We start from the raw sequence: 26,631 nt of genomic DNA, 5'->3' as shown, positions 1-26,631 counted from the left end.
TATATGCTCCAAACTAATCTTAGTTCCTTGAAGCTGTGGAGCAGCGTTGCTACTCCAAGTATGACCCACGGAGTCGGGCCCTTCTGTTACCAGCCAAAGGCCAGGCAGGAACAGAAACTGAGAGTAAGCGTTTGGAAAACTTTACGGTAATTTTACAGGTATTTTACGGCTGTTGACTCTAATGATAAAACGTGTCTAATATTTTATCTTATCTTACCAGAGCATGGTCCACAACTAACTGTTAATTCAAAAAACTAATCTGATCGCTCCCTACATAGAGTCTGGGCAGCACCGTTGTATTCACCCTCGAGAATTTTACCCAACTCTAAGGCTTCTTCTGAGGGTTAGTTTCCCAAAATGAGGGCTCGGGTATTTTTCCTCCCCTATTTTCACCCATCTTATGCTATAAAATTGTTGTAATGATCACTAAAGCCAACATAAAGAATGTAAAAATATCTCGGGGCGCCTGGGTGGCTCAGTCGTTAAGCGTCTGCCTTCCGCTCACGTCATGATCCCAGGGTCCTGGGATCCAGCCCCGCGTCGGGCTCCCTGCTCGGCGGGAAGCCTGCTTCTCCCTCTCCCACTTCCCCTGCTTGTGTTCCTGCTCTCACTGTCTCTCTCTGTCAAATAAATAAATAAAATCTTAAAAAAAAAAAAAGAATGTAAAAATATCTCTTTGAGACTCAAGGGCCGAGTACCTGTGTAAGGAGAGTGTCACCTGCCCGGTTGGAACGCAGGGCGGCCGCCAGGCGCATACACGCACGTGAGTCCGCGACAGCCGAGGGGGCGGGGCAGGGAGTAGGCGACTCCGAGAAGACGCCACGCCTCCGTCTCTAGCGGCTGCCGCGCCTGAAGAAGGCCGGGATACTGTCACTTCCGCCGGGGTCGCTCTCTGCATCCGGGTCAGCTGCTGCCGCTGCAGCAATAGCTTGGGGACTGGGCCCCGGTCTCCACTGCGGTCCGAGGGGAGCGGGCTCCTCTCGGCGCTACCTCCTGCGCCCTGGCCGTCAGCCCCACGTCGCCGGCCTGGAGGGGCGAAGAAGACGAGGGAGCCAAGGCTTCCTCCGGGGTGAGTGCGGCCGGGGAAAGCTGGGCACGGCGGGTCTGGGCTGAGAGCAGGCCTGGGGCGGACGTCCGAGGGGTGCGTGCCCCCCAGACAGCCCGAGAGAGGAAGCCCAGAGGGTTATTCGATGTAGGGGGCGCCAGGGAACCTGCCCGGGAGGCGCTTCCCGGATCCCCGCCCAGCTTAGGCCCCCGCCCTTGGCTCGGCTCCTGTTTGCCCCCGGCCACCCTTTTTCCCGTTTGTGCTGTTGTGCTCGTTATGGAACTTGCCCCCCTCTCGGCCCCGCTGCACACACCCTGGTCCCGGGCCACTTTGGTCGCGTATTTAAGATCAGCGTCAGTGCTGGTGCTGAACAAAGAAACTTGGACGTCTGATGTGCCCTGTACCCTCGGGGAATAGACACGGAAGCGACATTTGTAAATGAGGGCTTTAGTAGACCTTCCTACTATAAAAATCGAGTTCCTGCGTGGATTCAGACATTACCTTTTACTTAATGGTTTGGGTTTCTTCGGTATGTCTGATGCAGCTGTGGTTCTGCTAGATCAATTGTTAAATTTATTCGCGTCTATTACGTTGCTTTGAAACTTCCCCTGTCTGCCTGTCGCGGGAGCCCTTTGAGAGCACAGCTTTTGTCCTGTTCATCCTGGTAGTCATAGTGCCTTCCTTATAGTTAGTTGAATGAAGTGTGTGATTGCATTTTAGAGTTGTTTTTTTATCCTCACCTTTTTTGATTAGAGATCTCTATTTTTCTTAATGCCTAGTTTCTTAACTTTTTCAATGAAACCTATTTTTTTAAGATTTTTAATTATTTATTTTGACAAAGAGAGACACAGCGAGAGAGGGAACACAAGCAGGGGGAGAGGGAGAAGCAGGCTTCCCTCTGAGCAGGGAGCCCAACGGATCCCAGGACTCTGGGATCAGGACCTGAGCCGAAGGCAGACGCTTTTACGACTGAGCCACCCAGGCGCCCCGAAACATATTCTTTTTCTAAAATTTTATAAGAATTTCTGCAGCTTGTAAATGTCTAACGTTGGTAACTGAAGTTACCCAATTTAGTTACCTTGTATACTATCTTCTTGATGAATTCGCACATCTTTTACTTAGTTCTTGTCATTTTACATTTCTTCTAAACTGTTCTTGTTCTTCATAATCTCCTCTATTGCAGCCTAACGTTGGGCTTATACAGGAAGTGTGACAGATCCTCTTCTGCAAACATGGATCTTGAACTAGATCATCATAAGTTAGTGCTGTTGTAATCTTTAAGTATTAGAGGACCTTTGAAGAGAAATGGAACCAAATCTGGCATTACAGGCTTACTCTGTATAAAGTTGCCACGAATTGGAGACAGTGTGCTGTATTAGAAACAGTCTACATTTAACCTGGGAACCAAGATGTAGTGTCATTTGCCTCATATATAAGATAAAATGGGGATAATAACACCAATGTTTTATACCTCACAAAAGTTGTTGATTGGAGCATATGGGGATGATGAATGTACAAGTGGTTAGTAAATGTGAAAAGGAAAGTGGTTCTCTTCATTGCCTCTAGAGCAGTGCGGGTAGGAGCAGTGATGGAGGACAGCATCTGAAAAAGGAAGTATATATAACCAGTTCCGAAAAATTAACCTTGGCTGACAGTGGATCGAAAGTTGTCTTGTTAAGCTTTGACGGTATAAAGCAGAATACCAGTATAATATGATAATATTTCACAATTATAATTTTATATTACAACAAATATGTATAACTACAATAAAGTGTCAGAGATCAATATTAGACTTTAATCTTTATAAAGGTCTTAGAGCGTCTCCAGTATGTTCTGCATACTGATCATAAAAGTACTGTTTGTAGGTGGCATAATTATCCTTTGCTTTATTTTCAGAATTTTGAGAAGTCAACACCATTGTAATTTTTCTTGAATTTTGTGTTAATGTTTCAGATAGAGGATCTCATTTTGTTCTTTTTTTAAATTGAGGTACAATTGGCATATAACATATTGGTTTCAGGTGTACATACAATAATGATTCGATATTTTTATATACTCGGAAATGATCACTACAATGAGTGTATTTAACATTCATTGCTACACATTGTTAAAATATTTTTGTGATGAAAACTTTTAAGAATAATTTTCTTAGCACCTTTCAGATATGTAATACAGTATTAACTACAATCACCCTGCTGTACATTACATCCTTAGGATTTATTTTATAACTGGAGGTTTGTACCTTTTGAGACCCCCTTTGCCCATTCCTCCAACCTCCCACCCTCTGGCAACCACCAGTCTGTTCTCTGCATCTTTGACCTTGGTGTGCGTGTGTGTGTTTTAAGATTCCATATATAAGTGAGACCATACAGTATTTATCTTTCTCTGTCTCACTTACTTTACATAGCATAATGCCCTCAAGGTCTATCCATGTTGTCCCAACTGGCAAGATTTCATTCTTTTTATGGCTGAATAATATTCCATTGTGCATATATACCACAATTTCTTTATCCATTCATTTATCAATGGAAACAGGTTGCTTCCATATCTTGGCTATTGTAAATAATGCTGCAGTGAATATGGGACTGCATATATATATCTTTTTGAGATAGTGATTTTGTTTCCTTCAGATAAATACCCAGAAGTGGGATTGCTGGATCAAATGGTATTTGTATTTTTAATTTTTTGAGGAACGTCCATACTGTTTTCCACAGTGACTGCACCAATTTACATTCCTGTCAACAGTGTACAGGGGCTCCTTTTTCTCCACACCCTTGACAACATGTGCTCTTTCTTGTCTATTCAAGAATGGCCATTCTCAGGGCGCCTGGGTGGCTCAGTCATTAAGCATCTGCCTTCGGCTCAGGTCATGGTCCCAGAGTCCTGGGATCGAGCCCCGCATCAGGCTCCCTGCTCAGTGGGGAGCCTGCTTCTCCCTCTCCCACTCCCCCTGCTTGTGTTCCCTCTCTTGCTGTGTCAAATAAATAAAATCTTAAAAAAAGAGTGGCCATTCTAACAGGTGTAAGGTGACCTCTCATGGTGTCATTTCATTCTTACAAACCTGCATGACCCTGCTCTCAAGGAAGCAGTGACAAGTGTAGATGATTTTTCTGGAGGCATTTTGGTGACCATTGTAAACATATATATAGGCTGGCCTAAAGTATTTTCCTATAACGCTACCAGTGTTGCAAGCCTCATAGGGAAAAGTGAACATAAATATTTAGAATGAAGCCCTTTTTTTAAATGAAGAAGTGAAAGACTTGCCTGGACATTTCCTTCTGCCAATAATAAGTGATTTCAGCATAGATGGTAGTTACTAGCACCTATTCCAGCAGCACTATTAAACTACGTAATAGTAAAGTTGCATGTGAGATTATAATTTATAAATCAGACAGTTGTAAATAAGATTTTAATATTTAATTTTTGCTTCTATTGCTGAGTTGCATAGGGAAATCCGCTTCTTCATCTTGGTTGAATTTACCACCACATCTCCCTTCAGAAGTTGTGTCAGGAGGTAATCCATTCTTCTTGATTTTTAACCTCACTTAGGTCAGCAGGTGTTCTGAATTTATCTAAATACTTCTAGTGCTTAATTGGCATAAGTAATCATGTGCCCCCAGTACCACAAGTATGTTGGGAAATCAAGTTATTGCTGTTGCATTAGGTTATTTTAACAAATGGCATCTTAAAGTGTTATTCCCCATTCTAATTTACCAAATTTATGAACAAAAAATGGGAAACAGCCACAATTAACTTGAGTCAGCAGTGTCCTGATTTCCTTCAAAGTGGTTGTGCTTATATTGCTCCTTTCTTGTTTGTTTCCTGTTCTTACAGCTGCTGATGATTAAGTGCTTCCAAGAACAATACTCTCTCAGTTGTTTGAACTTTTTGTCTACCTAGTGTACTTTTCTCCCTACAGTCTGTGATGAAATGGTCAAGAGTGAATCTATCTGTATCTCTAGGTTCTGTTTAACTAGCTTAAATAATTATCCCCAAACTAAATATCCATGTCCATATGCTGTGTGTTTTAAAATCACATGCTTCAATATGATTTTGAAGTAAAAATTGAGTGAATCCGCTGAGAGACCTGAAGGACTTGGGCTCTCTCTGTTTAGAGGCGTTATTTTCAAGTGATAGCCTTGTTCAAGTGGTAGGGGAACTAAAGGACATGGTTTGTCTTACAGAATTTCTCAAGTTACATATTTTCACTTACAAATAAGGAATGATTTTACCAACAGAAATTGTTAATTGCATGTATGTGGGTTGCCCGAAATATTTTCATTACACTTTTTGAGGGTAAAACAACAGGAAGCCTGTTAAATAATGTAGTCGAATAAGAAAAATAAGGCTAAGGGGTAGAGCAAAATAAAGGCTTGCTATCCAGTGTCCTACCTTACAATATTCATATAACTGACATTCACAGGCTTATGTGCCAGGCACTGTGTGAGGTGTTGAGAATATAGTGATAGCAACTTTCAGTCTCTGCTTTTATTTTTGAGACATTAAATATTTTTCTGAGTATGTGGGATATTTGAAAAAGACAAGAAGATCCTGGTATTTTTCCAACACCTACAAAAAGGTAAGACAAAATAACAAACTTTTTCTGATTATTGAATTTAGGAAGTATATTAGTTCACTTTAGAGTGATTATAAAAGACTTCAGAAAAAAATTGAGAAGTACAGTGAATTAAAAATTTGGAAGAGACAGTTTTAAACCTTTAGTAATAGAGTGTTTCAGTCTCACTTGGGCATTAATTTCTAAGGTAATAAGCATTAAGTATTTGGGCTTGTTGGCCATAATTTGGGGGTCTTTTATACTAGTCCTGTGTTCTAAATGGGAGAGATTGTCAAGATAGGTATCCCTTTTTTATTTTCTTCTCTACAGAGAGGAAGAGTTGCCATCAGAGAACAATCTATGACGTGATCAGTGAAGACCTGTGTTTAGGTGTAGACTATGTATTAGAAACAGAAAATGTGGTAAATAAGTCAAGATTACTGTAGTTGAAGTGTGTTTTCCATTAATTTCTCAACATTGCCTGGCTCAGTGTTTTCCCAGAGAATTAAAAATGACACATATATAAATACTGAGTTTTCCAAGCAAATATGTTGGTGAGGAAAAGAGCATTTGCCATTTTTCCTATGCTTGAAAGTGGGTCCTCGAATATTTAAACCTTTTGAGAATGTGTGAACCCTTTCCTTGAGCATAAGTAAGAATTCAAACTGAGAAGAGAGCCTCCCAGTCTTGGCAGAGATAGAAATTTAGTTTACCATGTGAAATCTAACAGTTCAGAAAATTGCCAGTGTAATATTGTTGTTCTGGAACATAATGCTTTTTCTGTACAGCTTTGTACATCTTTATAGTGTAATGACAGCAGATAAAGCAACCATAAACCATGACCACACCTTTGTTTTATTTATTTTTTAATTTTTTAATTTTTATTTTTTATTCCAGTGTAATTAACCATGTTATATTAGTTTCAGGTGTACAGTATAATGATTCAGCAATTCTGTATGTTACTCAGTGCTCATAAGTGTTCTCTTAATCCTCTTCACCTCTTCCACTCATTTCCCACCCACGCCCCCCATTTGTTCTATATATTTGAGTCTGTTTTTTGTTTATCTCTTTTTATTTTGTTCATTTGTTTTGTTTCTTAAATCCCACATATGCGTGAAATCATATGGTATTTGTCTTTCTCTGACTAACTTTTTTCACTTAGCATTATATCCTCGAGATCCGTCCATGTCGTTGCAAAAGGCAAGATTTCATTCTTTTTTATGGCTGAGTAATACTCCAGTGTGTGGAGGCGTCATGTCTTTGTTTTATAAGACTAATTGAAGTGAATGGCTGGCACCATTTGTTTTGATAAGTAACTTTTAAAGTTATATATACATGGTTTTAAAAGTCACATAGTTTAGGATTTACTGTGAAAAGCATCAGTCATTCTCCCCATCTCAGCCTCTTTTTCCACTGGGGCCAACCACTTTTTGCTTTGTTTTTAATACTTGTAATGATACTTTCTATCTCTTAAGAAATACATGTTTTGCTGCTTTTTTAAAAAAATAACTTTAGTCATCTACTGACTTGCTCTAATGCAATTGAACTAAATATTAGCTCATCTATACCTCTTTCACCCTAAAGTTGTCAGTTTTTGTTGTACTCATTAACCAGTTGATCTTTATGACTTCTTAATATACTTAAACCTCCAGTTCTTATTCCATCAACCAAACCAATCTCTGTGTTCTTCACCTTGTAAAGTGAGGATGTAGGCACCCACACCCTTCCTTGGACAGACTAAAACTAAAATTCAGTGGCCTAGGTTAGCATATGTTGTTGCATGAATAGAAATATTCATGGGGTGCCTGGGTGCCTCAGTCAGTTAAGTGGCTGCCTTCAGCTCGGGTCATGGTCCCAGGGTCCTGGGATCGAGCCCCACATCCGGCTCCCTGCTCAGCGGGGAGCGGGAGCCTGCTTCTCTCTCTGTCTGCTGCTCCCCCTGCTTGTGCTATCTCTCAAATAAATAAATAAAATCTTTAAAAAAATAAATAAAAAAGAAATAGTCACTAAGTTGAGTGTCTGAAAACTTATGCTGAACTGCATGAGAAAAGTTTAGTGTAGATATGAAGCAAATCAAAATGTAGCATTCATTTACTGGATAGTTACTAAGTAGCCTTCTTTAAATGGCTCTGGAGTGATGGCATTGAAACTACAGAGATGGAAGTATAGAAAACAGCACACATATTAATTATACTTCAATTTAAAAATGTTAATTATAGGGGTGCCTGGGTGGCTCAGTTGGTTAAGCGTCTGCTTTCAGCTCAGGTCCTGATCCCAGGGTCCTGGGATCGAGCCCCGCATCGGACTGTCTGCTCACTGGGGAACCTGCTTCTCCCTCTCCCTCAGCCTTTCTCCTGTTTGTGCTCGTGCGCACGCTCTCTCTCTCTCTCTCTCTGTGTCAAATAAATAAAATATTTTTTTTAAATGTTAATTATACATCAGTTCTAAAAAGATACAGCACACTTTACTGAATCATGAATGTAAATGCAATTTACTAGTGTTCAATTTCTAGGATCAGCCTCTCTCCGGAGGACAGAAAATTAATTATGGATCTAGAGTAGAGAATATATTCACTTGTATTCCTTGTGCCTCCCCCCCCAGATTGTTTTTACATAATTCACAAAACTTAATAAAACTTAAATCACAACCTGGGACACACGTAACTGAAAACAAATATTTTCACTGCCCAATACCCTTACTACAAATAGTACTCACATTACTAGAATATTATAGACTCTGATTTTCATTCTAATTTTTTTTTTTTAAATGGTAGTTGCAGCTCAATAAATTGATTTCATGACCAGGGTGGAAGTGTGAACTAAGGTATAAGATTATTGCACCTTTTTAGCAGATAAAAAGTAACATGGAAAATATGTTGTTATAAATTTTTCTCTTTTCACAGGACATTGGCTCTCTGGATTATCAGGAGTTTGTGGCTGATATTGAATCTAAGCTGAGGATGGAAGGTGTGGAACTTAAAGAAGAATGGCAAGATGAAGATTTTCCAATGTGAGCAATACTTTCAAATGAAAACAAATTTAAAACAAAACTTCAAAATGTCTTTATTGAGATGTCACTTATTAAATGAATATTGAGCTTCTTATAGAAACCCAATGTCAAAGGTGTTCATTTGATACTAGAAAATGAAAGTTCCTTTCCAACAGTTAGAGGAATTCTCTTATATCTTATTTTCCAGTAAATATATATGTGATCTTCTATAACCTTTTATTTTTGTTTTCAACATTTAAATTTCAAAATGTTGAAATTTAAGCAAAAAATGCTTAAATATGGTATTTCTTAAACTGGAATCTGAGGGGTTCCTGGGAGAAGGGAGTCTTTAGATGTCTGTAAGAATTGTTAAATTTTGTGCTTCTGTTTTAAGAAAAAAACTTATTAAATAAGGGGTTTTTAGATCATCTGGCCAGCTACTTTGACACGTTTGCATTTGTATTTACAGTTGTATTGGCACCAGCTGGGTTAAGAGAAAAAGGGCAAAGGCAGATCTTATATTTAAATGGTGCTTCCATACCATCTTGGTCAGAAAACCATCCCAGTGCATAGGAAGGTCCCTTAACAGTGGGAATATGGACAGCTTGTGGGAGTACTAAGTCACTGCATAGCACATGGTGATAATAGTAATCATATAGAAATGCTGAGCTCAAAAGAATTGTAGCCATCATGACCATACTCGCCTGCGAGGGACAGTTTACCTTCACCACACATTGTATTGTATTTCATGTTGAGCTCGTGCATTTGAGTTATATGTTTTTTAGGTTGTTTATAATTTTTAGGTTTGTTTTGTAGTTGTATTTAAGAGTAGTTACATAAGGAATTTATATCTACTTTTATGTGTTATTTATATAGATACATAAATCATCTCTGACAGTCTGAAAATTTTGTCTTTAAAAGTTGTTTGTAAATTATTGAAGCTTAAGAAACTGCTTTATTCAGTTTTCCACGTAATTGATTCTATAAGATATTTTAAATAGCTGTTTGAACTTCAAAAAAATTTTTTTTAATTTGTGGATTAAAAATTGTGTCTGTATCTTCTAGACCTTTACCAGAGGATGATAGTATGGAAGCAGATATACTGGCTGTAACTGGACCAGAGAGCCAGCCTGGTAAGAACTTGGCACTTTGGTTTCAATGAAACAGTAGACTTTGTGCTATTTTTTAACACATTTCTTTGTCAAGGGAAAAAAGTATTCTCATTTTTTGTTCTATTATACAGAGCCAAAGGATAAGGTGAATGTTTAAGAAAGCATTTTTTGAGTGCTTTGGAAATTTAACTTTGTAAAAACATACCCTTGGGTTTTGGAAATTTCTACAATAAAAGGTTGAGAGGAGCTCATGTTTAATAGTAAGAACTGACTATAATGTTTGCCTCTGTTACTTAAAAAGACTTATCCTTGCTGGCATGTGTCGTCTTGCCATGATGTAGAAGCAATAATGATCAAAATCTAAGGTTTGTAAATTAATGCTCTGGGATTGTGTTTGATTGTTATTTTTCTCAAGAATGGAGTGGTTAGAATTTTTCTCTTTTTGGGGCGCCTTGGTGGCTCAGTCAGTTAAGCATCCTACTCTTGATTTCGACCCAGGTCGTGATCTCAAGGTCATGAGCTCGAGCCCCGTGTTGGGGGGGTGTGGAGTCTGCCTAAGATTCTCCCTCTCACTCTCTAAAAAAATAAATATATTTTTTAAAGATTTTATTTATTTACTTGAGAGAGAGGCCAAGATCGTGCTCATGCTCTCACTCTCTAAAAAAATAAATATATTTTTTAAAGATTTTATTTATTTACTTGAGAGAGAGGCCAAGATCGTGAAAGAGGGAGAGAGAGCAAATGAACAGGGGGCAGGGGCAGAGGGAGAGGGAAAAGCAGACGCCCCACTGAGCAGGGAGCCTGATGCAGGGCTCAATCCCAGGACCCTGAGATCATGACCTGAGTCAAAGACAAATGCTTAACCGACCAAGCCATCCAGGCGCCCTAAAAAAACAAATATTAAAAAAATTTTTTTTCTTTTTCAACTTGAGCATGTAAACAAACATTCCTTCTAATCTATTTTTCACTTTTTTTTTTTAACCCATTCCATGCTCTCTAGAAGTTAATGGAAATAAAGTAAGAAAGAAACTCATGGCTCCAGACATTAGCCTGACCTTGGATCCTAGCGATGGCTCTGTGCTGTCAGATGATTTGGATGAAAGTGGGGAGATTGACTTAGATGGGTTAGACACGCCATCAGAAAACAGTAATGAATTTGAGTGGGAAGGTAAATGCTTCATTGTTTTTATCTGACTTTTATTAATGTTTGTCTCTATATACATATGTGTTTTTTGAATAGGAGTCTCATATTAGGATAATTGAAAAACTTAAAACTTGATCTTGAACTTAAAATCAATGATTAAGGGATTTTGTTGAATATGAAGTTATTCTTTCTAAAGTTCCTACTGTATTTTGTTACAAAGAGGAAATTCTGCCAACACAATATTCTCATGGCTTTCAAAAACGGTTTTTAGTAGATTACACAGGTGGCTTTTTTTTCTTTCTTAGTTGCTCAGGATTGTGAAATTATGTTTTTTCATTTTGCTTCCAAAATATTGCTTGATAAGTATGGCATGTTCTTTAGTCAGTCAGCTAAGGAAAAAAGCTTTGACGAGACATATAGGGACACATAGGGAATATGCTAAAAGCATTTAAGGGTTTACAGAGAGGGAGCTTTGAAGGGAGTTTTTTGAGGGTGATTTTTTAATTTGGTTTGCCTGGTAGTGCTGCACTATGTAAACAACCAACTTGAATTAATGTATACTCTTAGTCCCCAGCCTTCATATTCCTTATTATTAAGTTATTTAGAATTCAAAGGAATTGGCATGTGTTTTGCTTTGCATGTTTTCTTTAATTAGATAATTTCTATGTACAGTGTCTTTATATAGTTGTTTATATATTCCATCTTTAAAATGATTTTTACTTCAAAGCAGTGTTTAGCACTATGTGTCTTATCAGCAGTAAAGAGTAAGATCTTTGATATGCTATATCTTTGTTCCTTTTTTCTTCCCTGTTTTACTGGTTCAATAAGCAGTCCAGTAATAAGCAATATTTTAAAAAGATACTGAAATAGTTTTCTGCCTATGTGTTTTGTCTCTTCTTTCTTTAATGCTGCTGTAGTCATTTCCTGGAAGGATATTTTCCGTTAACAGCTTTATCTTGGAAACAAACAACTAACATGCCGTAGGTCCCCCTTCCCCCCCATCTTTTGGTAAGGACTCTGATACTAAAATTTTGAAAATCATTACTTCATTTAAAATCCTCTAAAATGCAATCTTGAAATATAAATTACACCTAATCATTGGTGCTTCTGCTTTGGCTAATGTCAATTTAAAATAGACTTTTGCATGTACACGTCAGAATGTTAGTAAATTTCTGCTCAATAAAACTGATCAAATGAGAAATAATCATTGACTGGTTAACCACTTTCTATCTGGTATTACAGTGTTTGGGGAATAATCTGTGTGCTCAGTAACAAAAAACAATTTGTTCTCAGTTACTTTAAATAACCTATAGGGCTAACTACCAAGAACAGTGCTGTAAATAAAATCTGAACAGCATTGTAAGGCCACTGGACTAAGATTTTGATGGCTGTATGAATTATCTTTTTTGAACTCGTGAACATACATTGCACTGTGATAGGTGCTTTGTGAATTAGCCCATACAAAAAAAGTTAACCATGCTTTCCAAAAACATAAAATGGCCGCATATCAATAACAAGCCTTTTCCTCTGTTACAGAAGAAATACTTAAAATTCCACAGAAGATATAATGAAAAATTCTCTGAACAATCTAATTAGATAGTAAAGTGGTTAACATGTAACTTGATTTTTATTGTATAAGTAACAATTTGTGATTCAAAAACCTTTTATTTTGACAGATGATCTTCCAAAACCCAAAACTACTGAAATTATTAGGAAAGGCTCAATTACTGAATACACAGCAGCAGAGGAAAAAGAAGATGGACGACGCTGGCGTATGTTCAGAATTGGAGAACAGGACCACAGGGTCGATATGAAGGCAATTGAACCCTATAAAAAAGTTATTAGCCATGGAGGTAAGAGCAATCAAAGATTGTTCGTATCTTTTTTTACTCTATCTTGAGTAAAAATATATATATAATAAACATTTATGTCATTTTAGAAACAAGTTTTGAAGTAAAAGGATAAAACCAAATTTAAAAATCGTTAGTACATGCACACAGTATATTCAAAAGGTACAAGAGTATACAGTGGAAACTGTTTTCCACCCTGACTCCAGACACCTCCCCCCAAAACTGAGACTTTCTCCCCTTTTTTTCCATTTATAATTTATATATAGTGAAATGCTATCCTTTTTTGTAGTACTTGCAATTTTTTCCCCAGCTTGAGATATAATTGACATATTGTGTAAGTTTAAGGTGTAAAACGTGTTGATCCAGTACAGTACATATTACATAATGATTACCATTTCTTTTTTGTGGTGTGAACATTTAAGATCTACTCTCTTGGCAACTTTTGAGTACATAATACAGTGCTATTAACTGTAGTCACCATGCTGTTCATTAGATCCCTAGAACTTACTCATCGTATAACTGGAAGTTTGTACCCTTTGACCAACATCTCCTCTTTCCCCCTAGCCCCTGGCAAACACCATTTTAATCTGTGTTTCGAAGTTTGGCATTTTTAGATTCCACATATAAGTGATATCATACAATATTTGTTTTTCTTCTCACTTTTTCACTTGGAAGTGCTCTAATCTGAAATGTAGTAGTCAGTGAGTTTTGACAAATGCCCGTATTACCATATATACCCATATCACCTACACCTAGACATACAGAACATTTTCATTGCCCCAAAAAATTCTCTCAAACTCCTTCCCAATGAATACCCCCCTCTCCAGTAACCACTATTCCAATGTCTACTCCCATGATTACTTTTGCCTGTTCTAGAATTTCATGTAACTAGAATCATATAGTATACCTTCTTTTGTTGACTTCTTTTGCTCAGCATGTTTTTGACATTCATCCATGTTGTTGCACGTGTCTGTTGTTTATTCCTTTTCATTGCTAAGTAGTATTTTATTGCATGGATAAACTACAATTGGCTTATTCATTTTTCTTTTGATGAACATGTGAGTTTCCAGTTTGGACCATTATGATTAAAACTGCTATGAACATTCTTATACTAGTCTTTGTGGATATAAGTAAAACTTGGCGTTTTAAACTGTGACTCTTAATTTACCTTAAAACCCTGAAAAAATAATTTAGTTTTACCGTAAAGTACAGAACTAGTTCATTCCACATTTTTATGGAGCACCAACTTTACATATTTGTGGAATATCCAAAAATATAAGGCTTCATTTCTTAAGAAATCGCAAGTCAAATAGGAAAAGCTATGTGAGTATAATTATAACTTCTATCCATCTGACTGTGCCATGTATAGGAGTTTACCTAGACACCATAAATAGTATCAGAATGTTAATGGTAGTCAAAATGCAAGCCACTCTCTAGAACATTTCTTGTTACCTGAAATCCTAATTCAGGAAAGGGGACCACATAGGTTAAACAGATTGGGTTTTTTTATGTAGAGTCCTTTCTACTTAATTTACTTTCTGCCAAATGCATTTCCCTCTGTATTTCTATAGTCTTCATTCATCTGAAACCAAATCACTTGAATATTTGCAGTTACATTATTCTGCCTAATTTAATCCTATTCAGATGAAGAAAACAGGATAATCTGGATCAGGAAGTCCACAGACTTGCATTAATTCAGCCAGTTCATAGGAAACAAGTTGTGAGACCTGCCTCATGGTTTAAACTATCTTAAAGTATCTTTCAGAAAGAGTGCTTTATTTGGATTAGGGGGAAATAATTAGGACCATTTCATCCTATTGAATTATCACAGTGTGTTTTGTGACTAAGATATTGAGAAAGGTATTGAAGATGCTAATGTACTTGAACTGTTTAAACCTTTTCAGTGCATGTTTGTAAACAACAGAAATGAAGGTTAAACCAGTGTTACTGGATACAGCTTAATATCTAGAGATTATAATAAACATACACATTTTAACACTTTTTCTTCAGTTAAAATTGTCAGAGATACAGTTTTTAATACTCTAAATCTACAAAATGCTAGGCATTGCTGAGTGTAAAAGTATTTTTTAAAAAGGACCCACTTTAACCATAACTTGCATAAGATTGTTTTATTGTAGATGTTTTCATAGTTTTTATGCCTGCTTGGATTATATCACTTCATTTGTTTACTAAAGTAAGACTGGCTTTCTGATTATGCCAGTTTAAATGGGTTTCTGGTTTTTATGCCCACTGTTTCCTCTTCAGATTTTATTCTCATTTTGAGAAGAGGGGATTTTAAGATCTTTATAAGGCTATATAAGGTTAAAAAAGAAACCATGTTTTTTTATCAAAAAAATTGTGGAACATGAACCACTATATAATCTATCAACTGTACATACAGATTTCCTCTGAAAAAGTAAAATGCTGGTGATTTTATCTTTGATTTCTTTTTCAGGATATTATGGGGATGGATTAAATGCCATTGTTGTGTTTGCTGTCTGTTTTATGCCTGAAAGTGGTCAACCTAACTATAGATACCTGATGGACAATCTCTTTAAGTAAGTATACGTTCATAAAAAAATTTGAACAGAATTCTGAGTTAATTAGATCTCCAATTTAAGGACGTGAACTTTACCTGGGAGAAGATTATAATTATCTCCATTCCAGTCCTTTAAGTCCTTATTCTTTGGCATTTTGAAACTCTTCATTTTCCAACTCGACAGGAAAATTGTCAGTTTAAAACTGGAAGGGCTATTTCAGATTATCTGTTCCAACTTCTTTATTTTACATTAAATGTAAAGAAATTACTTTTATCTCAAAATCATATGGCTAAACTGCGTTTACTCCCAAAAAGCCAAATATAACTGAACTGACTCAGTTCTATTTCCACAGAGTCATTCTATTTCTTAAGTTAGTGGTGTTTTAAACTTATCATGGAAAATTTCAAACTTATATAAAGGTAGAGGGAAGTGTATTGCATCTTTGTGTATGAATCCCCCGCTTCCACAATTAGTTTATACTTCATTCCCAAAATGTATGCTCTTCCCATTGTATAACTTTGAAGCAAGTCCCAGAAATCATGTCAGTTCATCTGCAGAGTTTTAAATGTATATTTCTAGAAGATAACTCTTTCTGATACACAATCATAATACCAACTAATGCCGTTTTGAAATTTTAATTGGTTTTGCTGTCATTGAAGGGAAGGGAAGGGCATTATATCATTTGGATAATTTTGTTTGGTTCTGCAAAGCAATATTTAAGGCTTAAACTTAATTTGTTTTTACAGGTATGTTATTGGCACTTTGGAGCTGTTAGTAGCAGAAAACTACATGATAGTTTATTTAAATGGTGCTACAACTCGAAGAAAAATGCCCAGTCTGGGATGGCTCAGGAAATGCTACCAGCAAATTGATAGAAGGTATTGTAAATACACATTGAAAGCTAGTCTGAATAATTTTTATAATAGCTTTGTTCAATTTTATTTCCTGTTGTCACTTAAGGACACCATAAATTATTAATTTCATAACATGTTTCTATTTTCTCAGTTCAGTATTTTAGAATATCATGAAGGAAATTAGTTTTGATCTGTTTTATAAAGAATAATTCCTTAAAACCTATAAAATAGTTTTTTATGTCTCCTTATTTATACCACATTGAACAGTTTCCTATAATTTACGTTTTGGGAAAGGATGGAGAATTTAGTACATTTCCTATTTTAATACATTCTGAATTTTGCTATCTCATAGTGCTTACATATTTTATGGTTTTTAAGATGCTTAGCTATAATCTTATTTTGGAATGAGCACTAGGGAGTGTATTCTCCTGGGAGTTAGTCATCCATGCTAATGGAAGGAACTTTGAATCTCCAATTGGTTTGATTAGACTATAGCTACATCGAACTAGTTTAATGAACTCAGATGCATTAATAGGTTTCTCTAAATACCTAAACATGGCATTGGCTAGTTTTATGATTTAAAAAAAAAATCCTTAATGATCACTTAAGTGTGGAATATGCATGATAAAACAGCAGTTTTTATTTGGTCATTTTAAGTCGGCCAGGGTAATACCGTTAATTTTTACTCAGAATTTTGGACTCCATAAGAATGTGTTAGATCTGATTTACATTTCCTGTTCCTGTGGTGAACTTGACTCCCATCTTTCTGCCGGCACAGTGCCTTTCATGGTGTTGAAGAAATGAGTACCAGTTCCCCTCTCATCCTGAAAAATGAAATTTCGTATTCAGTATTGACCTCTACCCCGGTTGACAGAATTCTAAAGACAAGTGAATGTATTTAGGAGACGTTTAACAACAAGCTATACTGTGGACATAAATTTAGCCAAATGAAGTAAAGTTCATCTCATAGCAGGAGGAGAAACAGAATTCAAGAATGTATTTTCTTGTCTTTAGGAGTATCACATCTAAATGAACTTTTGGATGACAGATTTTTGTGTGTGTGTAAAGTTTCACATACTTATTGATGCCTTACCTTCTAGCATTAGAATTTATGGAGCTCAAAAATTTTTCTTTTTTTCTTTTTTTTTTTTTATTCCAGGTTACGGAAAAACCTAAAATCATTAATCATTGTACATCCCTCATGGTTTATCAGAACACTTCTAGCTGTCACAAGACCCTTTATTAGGTAATTTTCTGAGAGTCATTGACTTAAAAAAAAAAAAAGAAAGAAACAAAAACACAAACTCCTTATGTGAATTTCTTGTCAGTTCTGTTGGTCGGAATATTGAGGTAATTATCTTTATTTTCTTCCATAGCTCAAAATTCAGCCAAAAAATTAGATACGTCTTTAATTTGGCAGAACTAGCGGAACTTGTCCCCATGGAATATGTTGGCATACCAGAATGCATAAAACAGTATGTTTTGTTTTATTTCTTTAATTATATTGGATCTTTATATATTAATGTGCAAGAGGTAAATATTTTTCAATACTCATTCTGTTACACTTCCTATATGATAAATATTTTGTAACTGCTCTTGTTTTTATAACTAAGGAAAAGGGAAAGAAGCCATTTTCCAGCACCTTCCCCGTAAGTCACCATTTTCTTCAGGTTATCAGCTGAAGAAGCAGGAAGGATTATTTCTGGTTGTGATTAATTTTTATTTTTAAAGATTGTTTATTTTTTTTTAAAGATTTGTTTATTTATTTGAGAGAGAGAGAGAGAGAGAGCACATGAGAGGGGGCAGGGTCAGAGGGAGAAGCAGACTCCCTGCTGAGCAGGGAGCCCGATGCGGGACTCGATCCCGGGACTCCAGGATCATGATCTGAGCCGAAGGCAGTCGCTCAACCAACTGAGCCACCCAGGCGCCCTAAAGACTGTTTATTTTTAAAGACTGTTTACAATCTTAACAGGTGATTTCCTGATCAGTCAGTACTAAAGAACATTCTCCAAACTTGAACATACTGCTCACCAAATTTGAGTAAATTCATCCTGGCATTGAATAATCCTATTACTGGAGAAATACAATATTATTTATATCAGCCTAACCTTGGTTCATTCCAGTGCCTGGAATATGTTCTCTTTACCATATTCACCTCCATCTAATTTTTAAAAGGATTTGGTAGAGGCTGTTAACATAAATCCTTGAGTATCACACTGCTATAATGTAGAAAAAGTTTTTTGGTCTACTAATCTGAGGTTTAGTCTGTTAATGTGTCAAAGCCAGATTTCTTAGGTCAGTGTGTTAAATATTTTTGGTTTTGCCTATAGATTTATATGAGTTTATTATCAGTGCCTTTTTTCAAGTTTTGTTCATTTTCATAACATGTATATTTACTGAAATAACTCTTCCCTACCAAGGTATGAAGAAGAAAAGTTAAAAAAGAAACAAAAAAGGTATATGCACACCTTGACTGGGTTGCATCTAGACTAGTCCATTTGCATTGCACAGACTAACTCTTCCTTATTAGTTGGTTAGCTTGTAGACAAAGATAATAGCATTTGTAAATATAAACATACCCCAGAATCCAAATATAGAGTGAATCCGAAGTTCCTGATGCTGAATATGGCTTGGATTCACCCTGTTCTAACACCATGCATAATGCCAATTAGGAATTAAAGGCCATAGGCCCTCCTCACCCCTTCATGTTATACATACTGATAGCAAAACCAAAGAAATTGCTAAGAATACTATTTGGAAAACCAATTACCTCTAAGCCTTTATCTGTTTGACCATATTGTTTAAATGTCCAACTAGTGCTCTTGATAAATATATATATGTACTTTTTTAAGGTAACAGTTTATTTCCCTGGGGTTTATGAGTATATTTGCAATGCACATATTCTTTGGCTAACCAACATTGATTTCCCTGTACGCTTAAATGGCCTGCTAACCAGTCAAATTCTACATATTATAAAATACCTAAAATTCAATATACCATTAAATAGTTAAACACTCTGCTTTCCATCTTTAATTTTGAATACTTCTGCTTTGAGCATAACAAACTATTAGCTATTAATATCTCGGCATAGAAGATGAAAGGCAAAGTATAAAATAGTTACCATTTTATATAGCAGTTTAGAACAGTGTAGGATTTGGAGCTGACTTGTTAATGGTTTTTGTTTTTTTAATAATGACAAATTAGCAAAACAGCTTTCATACAGTCTCTCTTAAGGTGAGAGATTTGTATGTAGTTATTATCACTTTGACCGTTCTAAGGAAGCAATCACAAGGAACTGAAACATTCTTGACACATTTTGGGTCTGTTGATGAGCAAGAATTCAGTTGATGATGTGATGGAATCATAGCTTTACATTTTCATGTGACACTTAACAGTTTGACAGACATTTTAACATAGAGATGTGGACTGTAATTTTAGGTATTGCTAATTTTTTTTTCCTTTCTAGGCACTGGTGTACACTTGGCAGACAGATAACTGAAATTAAAAATATAATCTGTAATTGTATAATGAAGCCAGCTGCTTCATGGATTTCAAAATGAATTGCCTTTGTTGATAAAATCTGCTGAATTTTGCCTTTTTACAAAGTTCTCAGTATTTAATTACCTGGAATTTAGGGATCAGAAAAATAGTGGAACTATACTTTTTATTTAAATATATTGTTTGATACCTGCCAGTACTATTTTATCTTGAGATTTTTTTTCTTCTTTTTTTACTTTTGTTTAACCATAATAGAATCATTACATATATCTTTCAGGTACTTCTTAGTTTTTGCGCAAAGTTTGTTAGTCTTAAAAAATAATAAATCCTTGTCAGCTTGAAAATGGTAACATTCAAGTTTTAAAAATAAAGGAGCATTTTTTTAAAAATGTAACAGAGGTTCTATGTGAAGGAGGTTACTTAAGGTGAAATCTCTTATGATGAATACCGAGAAGAAGGAGGATTCAAAACTGAGTGTGCAAGCATAGTAGTTTTAAATGTTGTAGATGTTCAAGCAACTCAGTGCAAGTGTGGCCGGAGAGGATCGCAGTTGTTAAAATGTTTGTAGTTTAAAACTAAAGTAATTGTGAAATTAGTTCATAATTCATTAGTTCATAATTCAACATATCTCAGATGTTGAAAAGACTGGATGGATATTGCATGCCTTCTCGAGACTATATACCTCTCATATTTTTGATACCAGCATAAAAAATGTTTTTAAATGTTATTAATCTGGCTTTACCACACACCAAGACTTTTAGGTCTCATTCACTACTGTTCAGGTGATCCTAGTAATGGGTGGTGATGATCATAGTAATGGAAACAAGTGTGAAAAGTATCTTCATATATTATACCAAATTGTTTTAAACTCCCCTCCATCAGTAATTCAAACTAGTACAAATATAATAGTAATAGACTGTTGTACATTATCTTTAAGGTGTCGTTTATAATTGTGTTGTAACTACATAATTCTTCTAATCCCCAGTTCCCTAAATTTTGATATGATCTCTGTGCAGCCCACTACTAATCCAATTCGATTTTTAACCACATCTAGATATTTCCAATTATTAAATTTGATGGCTTCTTACTATCAAAATAAGTGAAAGGCATTTATATTCTATGTATACCAATAAATTTTGGAGAATAGTTTCTATAAATATGCATTTTTATCACTGAATTTAAAAACATTGATCAATTGGTGGCATTAGTGGCATTTTAGTATTTCAGTTAACAAAATCATTTTTTAGGGAGTTATTTTTCCTGCCACTCTCTCATCACTTAGATTCCAGCCAGGCTACAGTTTAAGATTTTAATATACCTGTTATAATTTGAACTTTTTTTTTAAGATTTTATTTTATTTATTTGAGAGAGAGAGAGAGAGAGCACAAGAGGGGGTACAGTCAGAGGAAGAAGCAGACTCCCCACTGAGCAGGGAGCCCGATGTGGGACTTGATCCCGGAACTCGAGGATCATGACCTGAGCCGAAGGCAGTCACCCAACTGACCGAGGCACCCAGGCACCCTAATTTGAACTTCTAATAAAGCTTATGGGCATTTGTATGTAAAGTATTTTGTAATCTTTAAAGAAACAACAGTCACATTTCTTGTCAGTGTCCTCTTTAAAAATTATCTTTCCTGGTTGGGGAAATGTTTGGTAACCTTTTTACTATGTCTGCTTCTTTGCAAAGCTTTGTTTTTAACAGAATAATATTCTATGCTAAAAGTAGTCACAATTTTTAGAAAGAAAATTGTTTAGTTGCTAGTGTCTTATTATCTATATTGTTTTTCATTAAACAGAGTTGATCAAGAGCTTAATGGAAAACAAGATGAACCGAAAAGTGAACAGTAAGTTTGGCGTCTAGTCCAAACAAGACTGAAGAATGTGCTGATGAAGCAGTGCTCTTTTTTGCATTTATAATGCATTTATTGGCCCTGATTTTTATGTAACCTGTTACAAAATTGACTTGACTCTTCCTTAATGGACTTTTGTATAAGGGACTGTTCACTGCTGTATTGGTTTGCAAATCTCTTGAATTTAGCTCTTTATTAGCTAATTATATTGTAATCATTTTATATTTTATATTGCTAAATAGCAGAGAACCACACTTTATATAAAGCAGTTTTTGCATTTGTTTGTTGAATGATGCATCATCTTCAGTAAACTATTTATATGCCTAAATGGTAAAGGAAAGAGATAATATATATTTTTATGTTTCTGAGCAATATTTTTTAATGTATACCTGTCTTGTGGAAGAATATGCAGGTAAATTAAGACCATGATTTGTAAAGTGCATGTTCGAATTTTTGTTTTTGTAAATGGTTAGATACATTTCCTGGGTAACTTAGAAAACAGAGTTGCTCATAAGGTGAGGGACAGTTAAACTGGTTCTCATGAATACCCAAAGGTCATGTACATAATCTAAGTAGATTAATACTATCCTAAGCTTTTTTTTCTCATTTAATACTGTTTCTTAATTCAGAAGCGCAAATACAAATGTATTGCACACTTTCTCCTCTTTAAACTTTAAAGACAAGTCAAAAAGCCATTTTTAGAACTAGAGAATTTAAGAGGCTAAGAAATGGGGTTTGTATATATGTATATATGGGACATTTTATCTTCTGGCCAGAAGTCAGAACTTTATAAAAATTTTAGGTCTGTTCACTAATGTGAAATAAGCTGTGTGTCCAGGGTATCACTCTCCAGAATTTGTGAGTGCAGTGTAGTATTCAGAGAATGTGATGAGTTACTCACTGTCCCTATTTTTCTGTAGAAAATAGGGGCTGCTTTTTTAACTGCTCTCAATGTGGGCACTTTACCAAAATACTTCTATATCAGTTACTTAAACTTGATAGGAGGTAGGTGTTTGACCTAATCAGATTTGTGTATATTCACATTTTCTGTTGAATCATGTTGACAGTACTGTAAATTAAGTTATTTTGTAAGTCTTAGAGCATCATTACATTATGCTGTTTGGGATGACATTTGATATAAGCATATAAACTTTTTGTTTAATTTGGTAAGTACCTTCACTCTACACTGAAATACATTGTACTGAGGTGCCCAAACAGAACTCAATTACCCACAAAATCATGCTAAAACAACAGACTGGTCTGATACTTTGTCATATGCTTGTGTGACTCATACACATGTGGAAAAATTAGTATCCTCCAAATTTGAGGATACTACCACACCCCAGCCCTTCCTATAAGGTAATTTACAAAAGAATGTCCTAGAATAGCAAAATTGAAGCTAATGAGAGCTAAGCTTTTAGGATTTATTCTGTCCCAGACTGAACACACATGTGGCTTTTACAAACATTGCCATTTTTCGTATAAAGTTTTTGTTAGAGAATTTTCCTTTACTTTTTGTCCTCCTCAGTTATAAACTTGGCATGCTAACCTAAGTCCAATTATGGGAGATGCTGGAGGATTCCCAGGATGAGATGTTCCTCAGCAGCCTTCTGACTTAACTTGGATCCAGCAGCTGTGGGCAGATCCTAAACTGTCATTATAGCAAATAAAACCAAAACCATTTTTGCTTGCTCAAACCTTAGAAACAGTTTGTGTTGAAAAAGCAAACTAATAATAACAACTTAGGCATTCCTTCTGAATTTACCATATGAGAATTATGAATAAAGGATCATTGAATTTAATTGTGATTAGAGTCTATATTTATAGAGCTCTTTAAGTAGTCTTTCATCTGTAAGTCTTTATCCTGTTCAGAATTTGCTGAACTTTTTAAATAGGTGGTTTTCCTCCACATAAAGTACACGGTTCTTCAGGTTCAACAGTTTATTGTGTTTATTCACTTTTGCTTTTGCAAGCATTGTTCCTAACTATAGATACAGCTTGCATTGTTCCTAACTATAGATACAACTTGTTGCAAAAGTGATGCATTTTCCTAAATATTTTTTTAAAGTACAGGTAAACTTTAATCTATTAGAACATTAAAATTCAGAAGGAACAGTGTTAACACTTGGGATATAACAAGAGTGATGTGCTGTGAATCGTTGGATTAAACGACACCTGCTCTAACGTACACCTTAATGGAATCTGGTATAGGGACATGCCCTGTAATAAATGTTTCATAACTATCAGGCTTAGATTATAATTAGTAGGTTAGAGGAAAAGCACTTAGGAAGTTTGTTATTTGTAATTTGTCACTATGTGACATTTCCCCCATATCATTCAATTTTAATTTTTCATTGCTGATTAAAAGTACGTAAAATTGTATTATTTTATCTTTCTGCTGGGATCAGGGATCTAACTTAACTGGTGTGAGTTGATTTTTGTCACTATATTTTGTTATACTTGGGCTCTGAGTCTCTTTAATCAAAAGTTTCTCATATAAAGTAATTTGGTTGTGTTCTGCTTGGTCATATTCCTAAGTATCATCAAGGAAAATGCTATATTGGCCTCCCACTTGAAGCTTAATAGCCTTTAACTCGGGTGGGGGTGTGGGGAGGATAGGGTCCTAAAGAGGGCCTAGTGGGGTAGTTTGAAAGGAAGATAACAAAACAAGGAAGTAAGAGAAAGAACTCTAAAGGGGTAAAGAGTAGCTGTTATCTCAGATGTCACTGAATGTTTCCCTGTTAAGGGATATACTGTGTATGGCAGCTCTTTGCACCATATAACAGGCTTTCTTGTATCCAACAGGAAAACCTGCAGCCTTCACACAATATGTGAATTAAGACTGGAGTGAAGAGGGCAAAGGTTAATAATACCCATAATGAGAATTTATATTTTCCTCTGCCTTTTCTTTTCATACAGAAGCAAGTTTGAACAGAGAGGGTCAACAATTACAGTGCTCAAATTAAAGTTTAGGACCAGGTTATTTTTCATATTTTATGAAACGTGGTAAACGTTAATGTAGTCTTCCAGAATGGACAGCACTATCTAGTAACTGCACTGAATACTGAAATTTGCTGATTGATAAAGTATATATCAGTAGCTAGAATTTCTTCAACTACAGTTTCAGAATTTAAACAGGTAAAAGGTCTGCTTTTTGATAGAGACTTCTTGTAGATGACTATAGTGTTACTATTTGGCTGTTTTTATGTGAGTGCTCAGGGAATTTGGAAGTGTTTGATTTACTGCAGAAGTGGCTTTTTTAGATTTCTTCAATTGAGAGGTAAATTAGCATTAGGATATTATTGGTTAGAACAGGCCAGTTTCTTGTTGAGATCGGTAAAAGTGTGTATATAAGGTGACAATAGCTTCGTCCTTTTTCCTGTGTTATATGTGGAAAATTGCTAACATTGTTCAATCAGAAGGGAGAAGATAGGCTGAAAATAGAAATTTGCTAATCCATTCCATCATGTTTTCTTGCTTATTTTTTCAAATATTTAGACATTTGAGAAATGGATCACAAACCTCAAAAGGAAGGGATAGAGGAGTTAATGTGTTTATTAGTTAGACCAGCTATTCTGTTAGAGTTTATCCTTGTCACAGGAAACAGGAATTGTGTGATTTGAGTCACTGGGAGAAAGCATGAAGAATTTAGACTCGCCTGGGAAGGTCAGCTGGTAAGGGAAGTGGGAGATTTTCTACTCAGTGTTCTAATAGTACAGAAGAATTACCTAGGGATCCTTTCACTCACCTCTTCCGTGGTCCCAAGATTCTGAATGAATTAGAATCAGAGCAGTGGTGAGTCCCAGTAAAGTAAGTTTCTTTTAAAGTTCTAATGGCACTTGAAAATAAGTATTGTGTTGAACATGAGGAGTGACACTAAAATTTTAACATAGCTATTGCTTTGTTGCAAATACATATGGTAGATCTACTTAATTTCTTATGTTTTGAGAATTACTTTTAAGAATACTATTGAAAGGTTCACATAAAGCAACTTAAACACCTGATGAAAATCAAGGGTTTAATTAAGCTTTCAGATCGATAACGAATTACATTGAGCTGTTTGCTTCATATAGCTATCTGATTCTATCTTGTAAGACATTCTACAAGGGGTTGAAACATTTACATTTTGGAATCTTTGTGTTTTCACAATCAGTGTGGCTAAGGAGGAACTTGGAAAATAATACTAATTAGCTATTCCACTGCACTTTTTATATACGAACTTTCTAAAGTTGTGCCCCTTAAACCATTTATTTACATAAACCTAGCTAGCAAATGTTGGAGGTGTGTTCAGGGCCACTGACTTGCACAGTCCATAGGACACTATTTACATAGAACACAACTCAGAGTGAGTTAGACACCTACACACTTTGATACAGATTTCAAAAATTCAAATATTTTTCTTAATGTAAGTTCACATGCTGCCATTTAGACACAGTGTGCTGTGATCATTTCACCACTATTCAGTTGATGTTGCCTAGCCTGGTGCTGTCATTTTACAGTGTGAGAAATTCAGTTCTGATGACTGTGTGCGCAAGATGTTGATGTGATCCCTGTAAGAAATAATAGGGTTGGTCTTGATTTACTGAGGAGATGTAATATTTTATTTTCCTTTGACTTGTTAGGAATACGGCAACTTGCGTCCTGATTTGTTGCACATCATATTTTTGCAACGTTAATGAATTTAAATAAATTAATTGGAAAGTTTGTTTTTGACTCATTTTTATCACATTTTTTGTCTTCCGTTATGCCACTAAGTTTTTACACTGAATTATCTCATAAGCCTTTCAAATAGTTTTAGACCTTTTGTTTCTCTTTCTGTAGTCGGGTGCTACTTCCTATTCTTCAGGGGAGTGAAGTGTCCATCCTGCTTTAATTTTAAACATTCCCTTAATTATTACACTTTGTATTTCATAGTTTAGAATCATTTTAGTAGTGGGGAATCCAACAAAATAAGTGGCAGAGATTCCACTTAGTAACACGTATTTACTCCTTAATCACTGTTCAGCTACTTAATGGCAAACAGCTGTACACATATTGCTGCCTTTAATCCACATTTAGGATACCATTTGGATTTATATAAACTCAATATATATTGAAGTGTTTGTCTTCCATTAGCTACAAATTTTAAATACAAATTTTCCCACATTAAAATTCTTCAGGAATCACAAGAGCTTGCTGGGCTAAGTGAATTGCAG

General features: G+C 35.7%; 1 protein-coding gene across 3 annotated transcripts; it reads left to right on the top strand.

The window, feature by feature from the left end:
- Positions 1-894: 894 nt before the first annotated feature.
- On the top strand, positions 895-26,140 carry BNIP2 (BCL2 interacting protein 2). 3 transcript variants are annotated; one of them, XM_028100123.2, is made up of 11 exons: positions 895-1,069; positions 8,503-8,609; positions 9,654-9,721; positions 10,704-10,868; positions 12,521-12,697; positions 15,150-15,252; positions 15,981-16,112; positions 17,248-17,334; positions 17,465-17,563; positions 18,509-18,544; positions 21,383-26,140. In XM_028100123.2, exons 2-11 carry the CDS (start codon positions 8,560-8,562, stop codon positions 21,432-21,434), a joined length of 969 nt encoding a protein of 322 aa, XP_027955924.1. In that variant the 5' UTR covers positions 895-1,069; positions 8,503-8,559; the 3' UTR covers positions 21,435-26,140. The 3 variants fall into 3 exon arrangements, with proteins under 3 accessions (XP_027955924.1, XP_027955922.1, XP_027955925.1); XM_028100121.2 differs by having other exon boundaries at positions 10,701-10,868; XM_028100124.2 differs by lacking the exon at positions 18,509-18,544 and having other exon boundaries at positions 10,701-10,868.
- Positions 26,141-26,631: the final 491 nt, after the last annotated feature.

The sequence above is a fragment of the Eumetopias jubatus genome, unplaced genomic scaffold (genome assembly GCF_037043125.1).
Source record: "Eumetopias jubatus isolate StellerSeaLion01/CBP00866 unplaced genomic scaffold, mEumJub1_p1.0 scaffold_7, whole genome shotgun sequence".
NCBI classification, from domain to species: Eukaryota; Metazoa; Chordata; class Mammalia; order Carnivora; family Otariidae; genus Eumetopias; species Eumetopias jubatus.
Note: the sequence above shows the minus strand (reverse complement) of the source record. Positions and strands in the feature narration are given on the sequence as shown.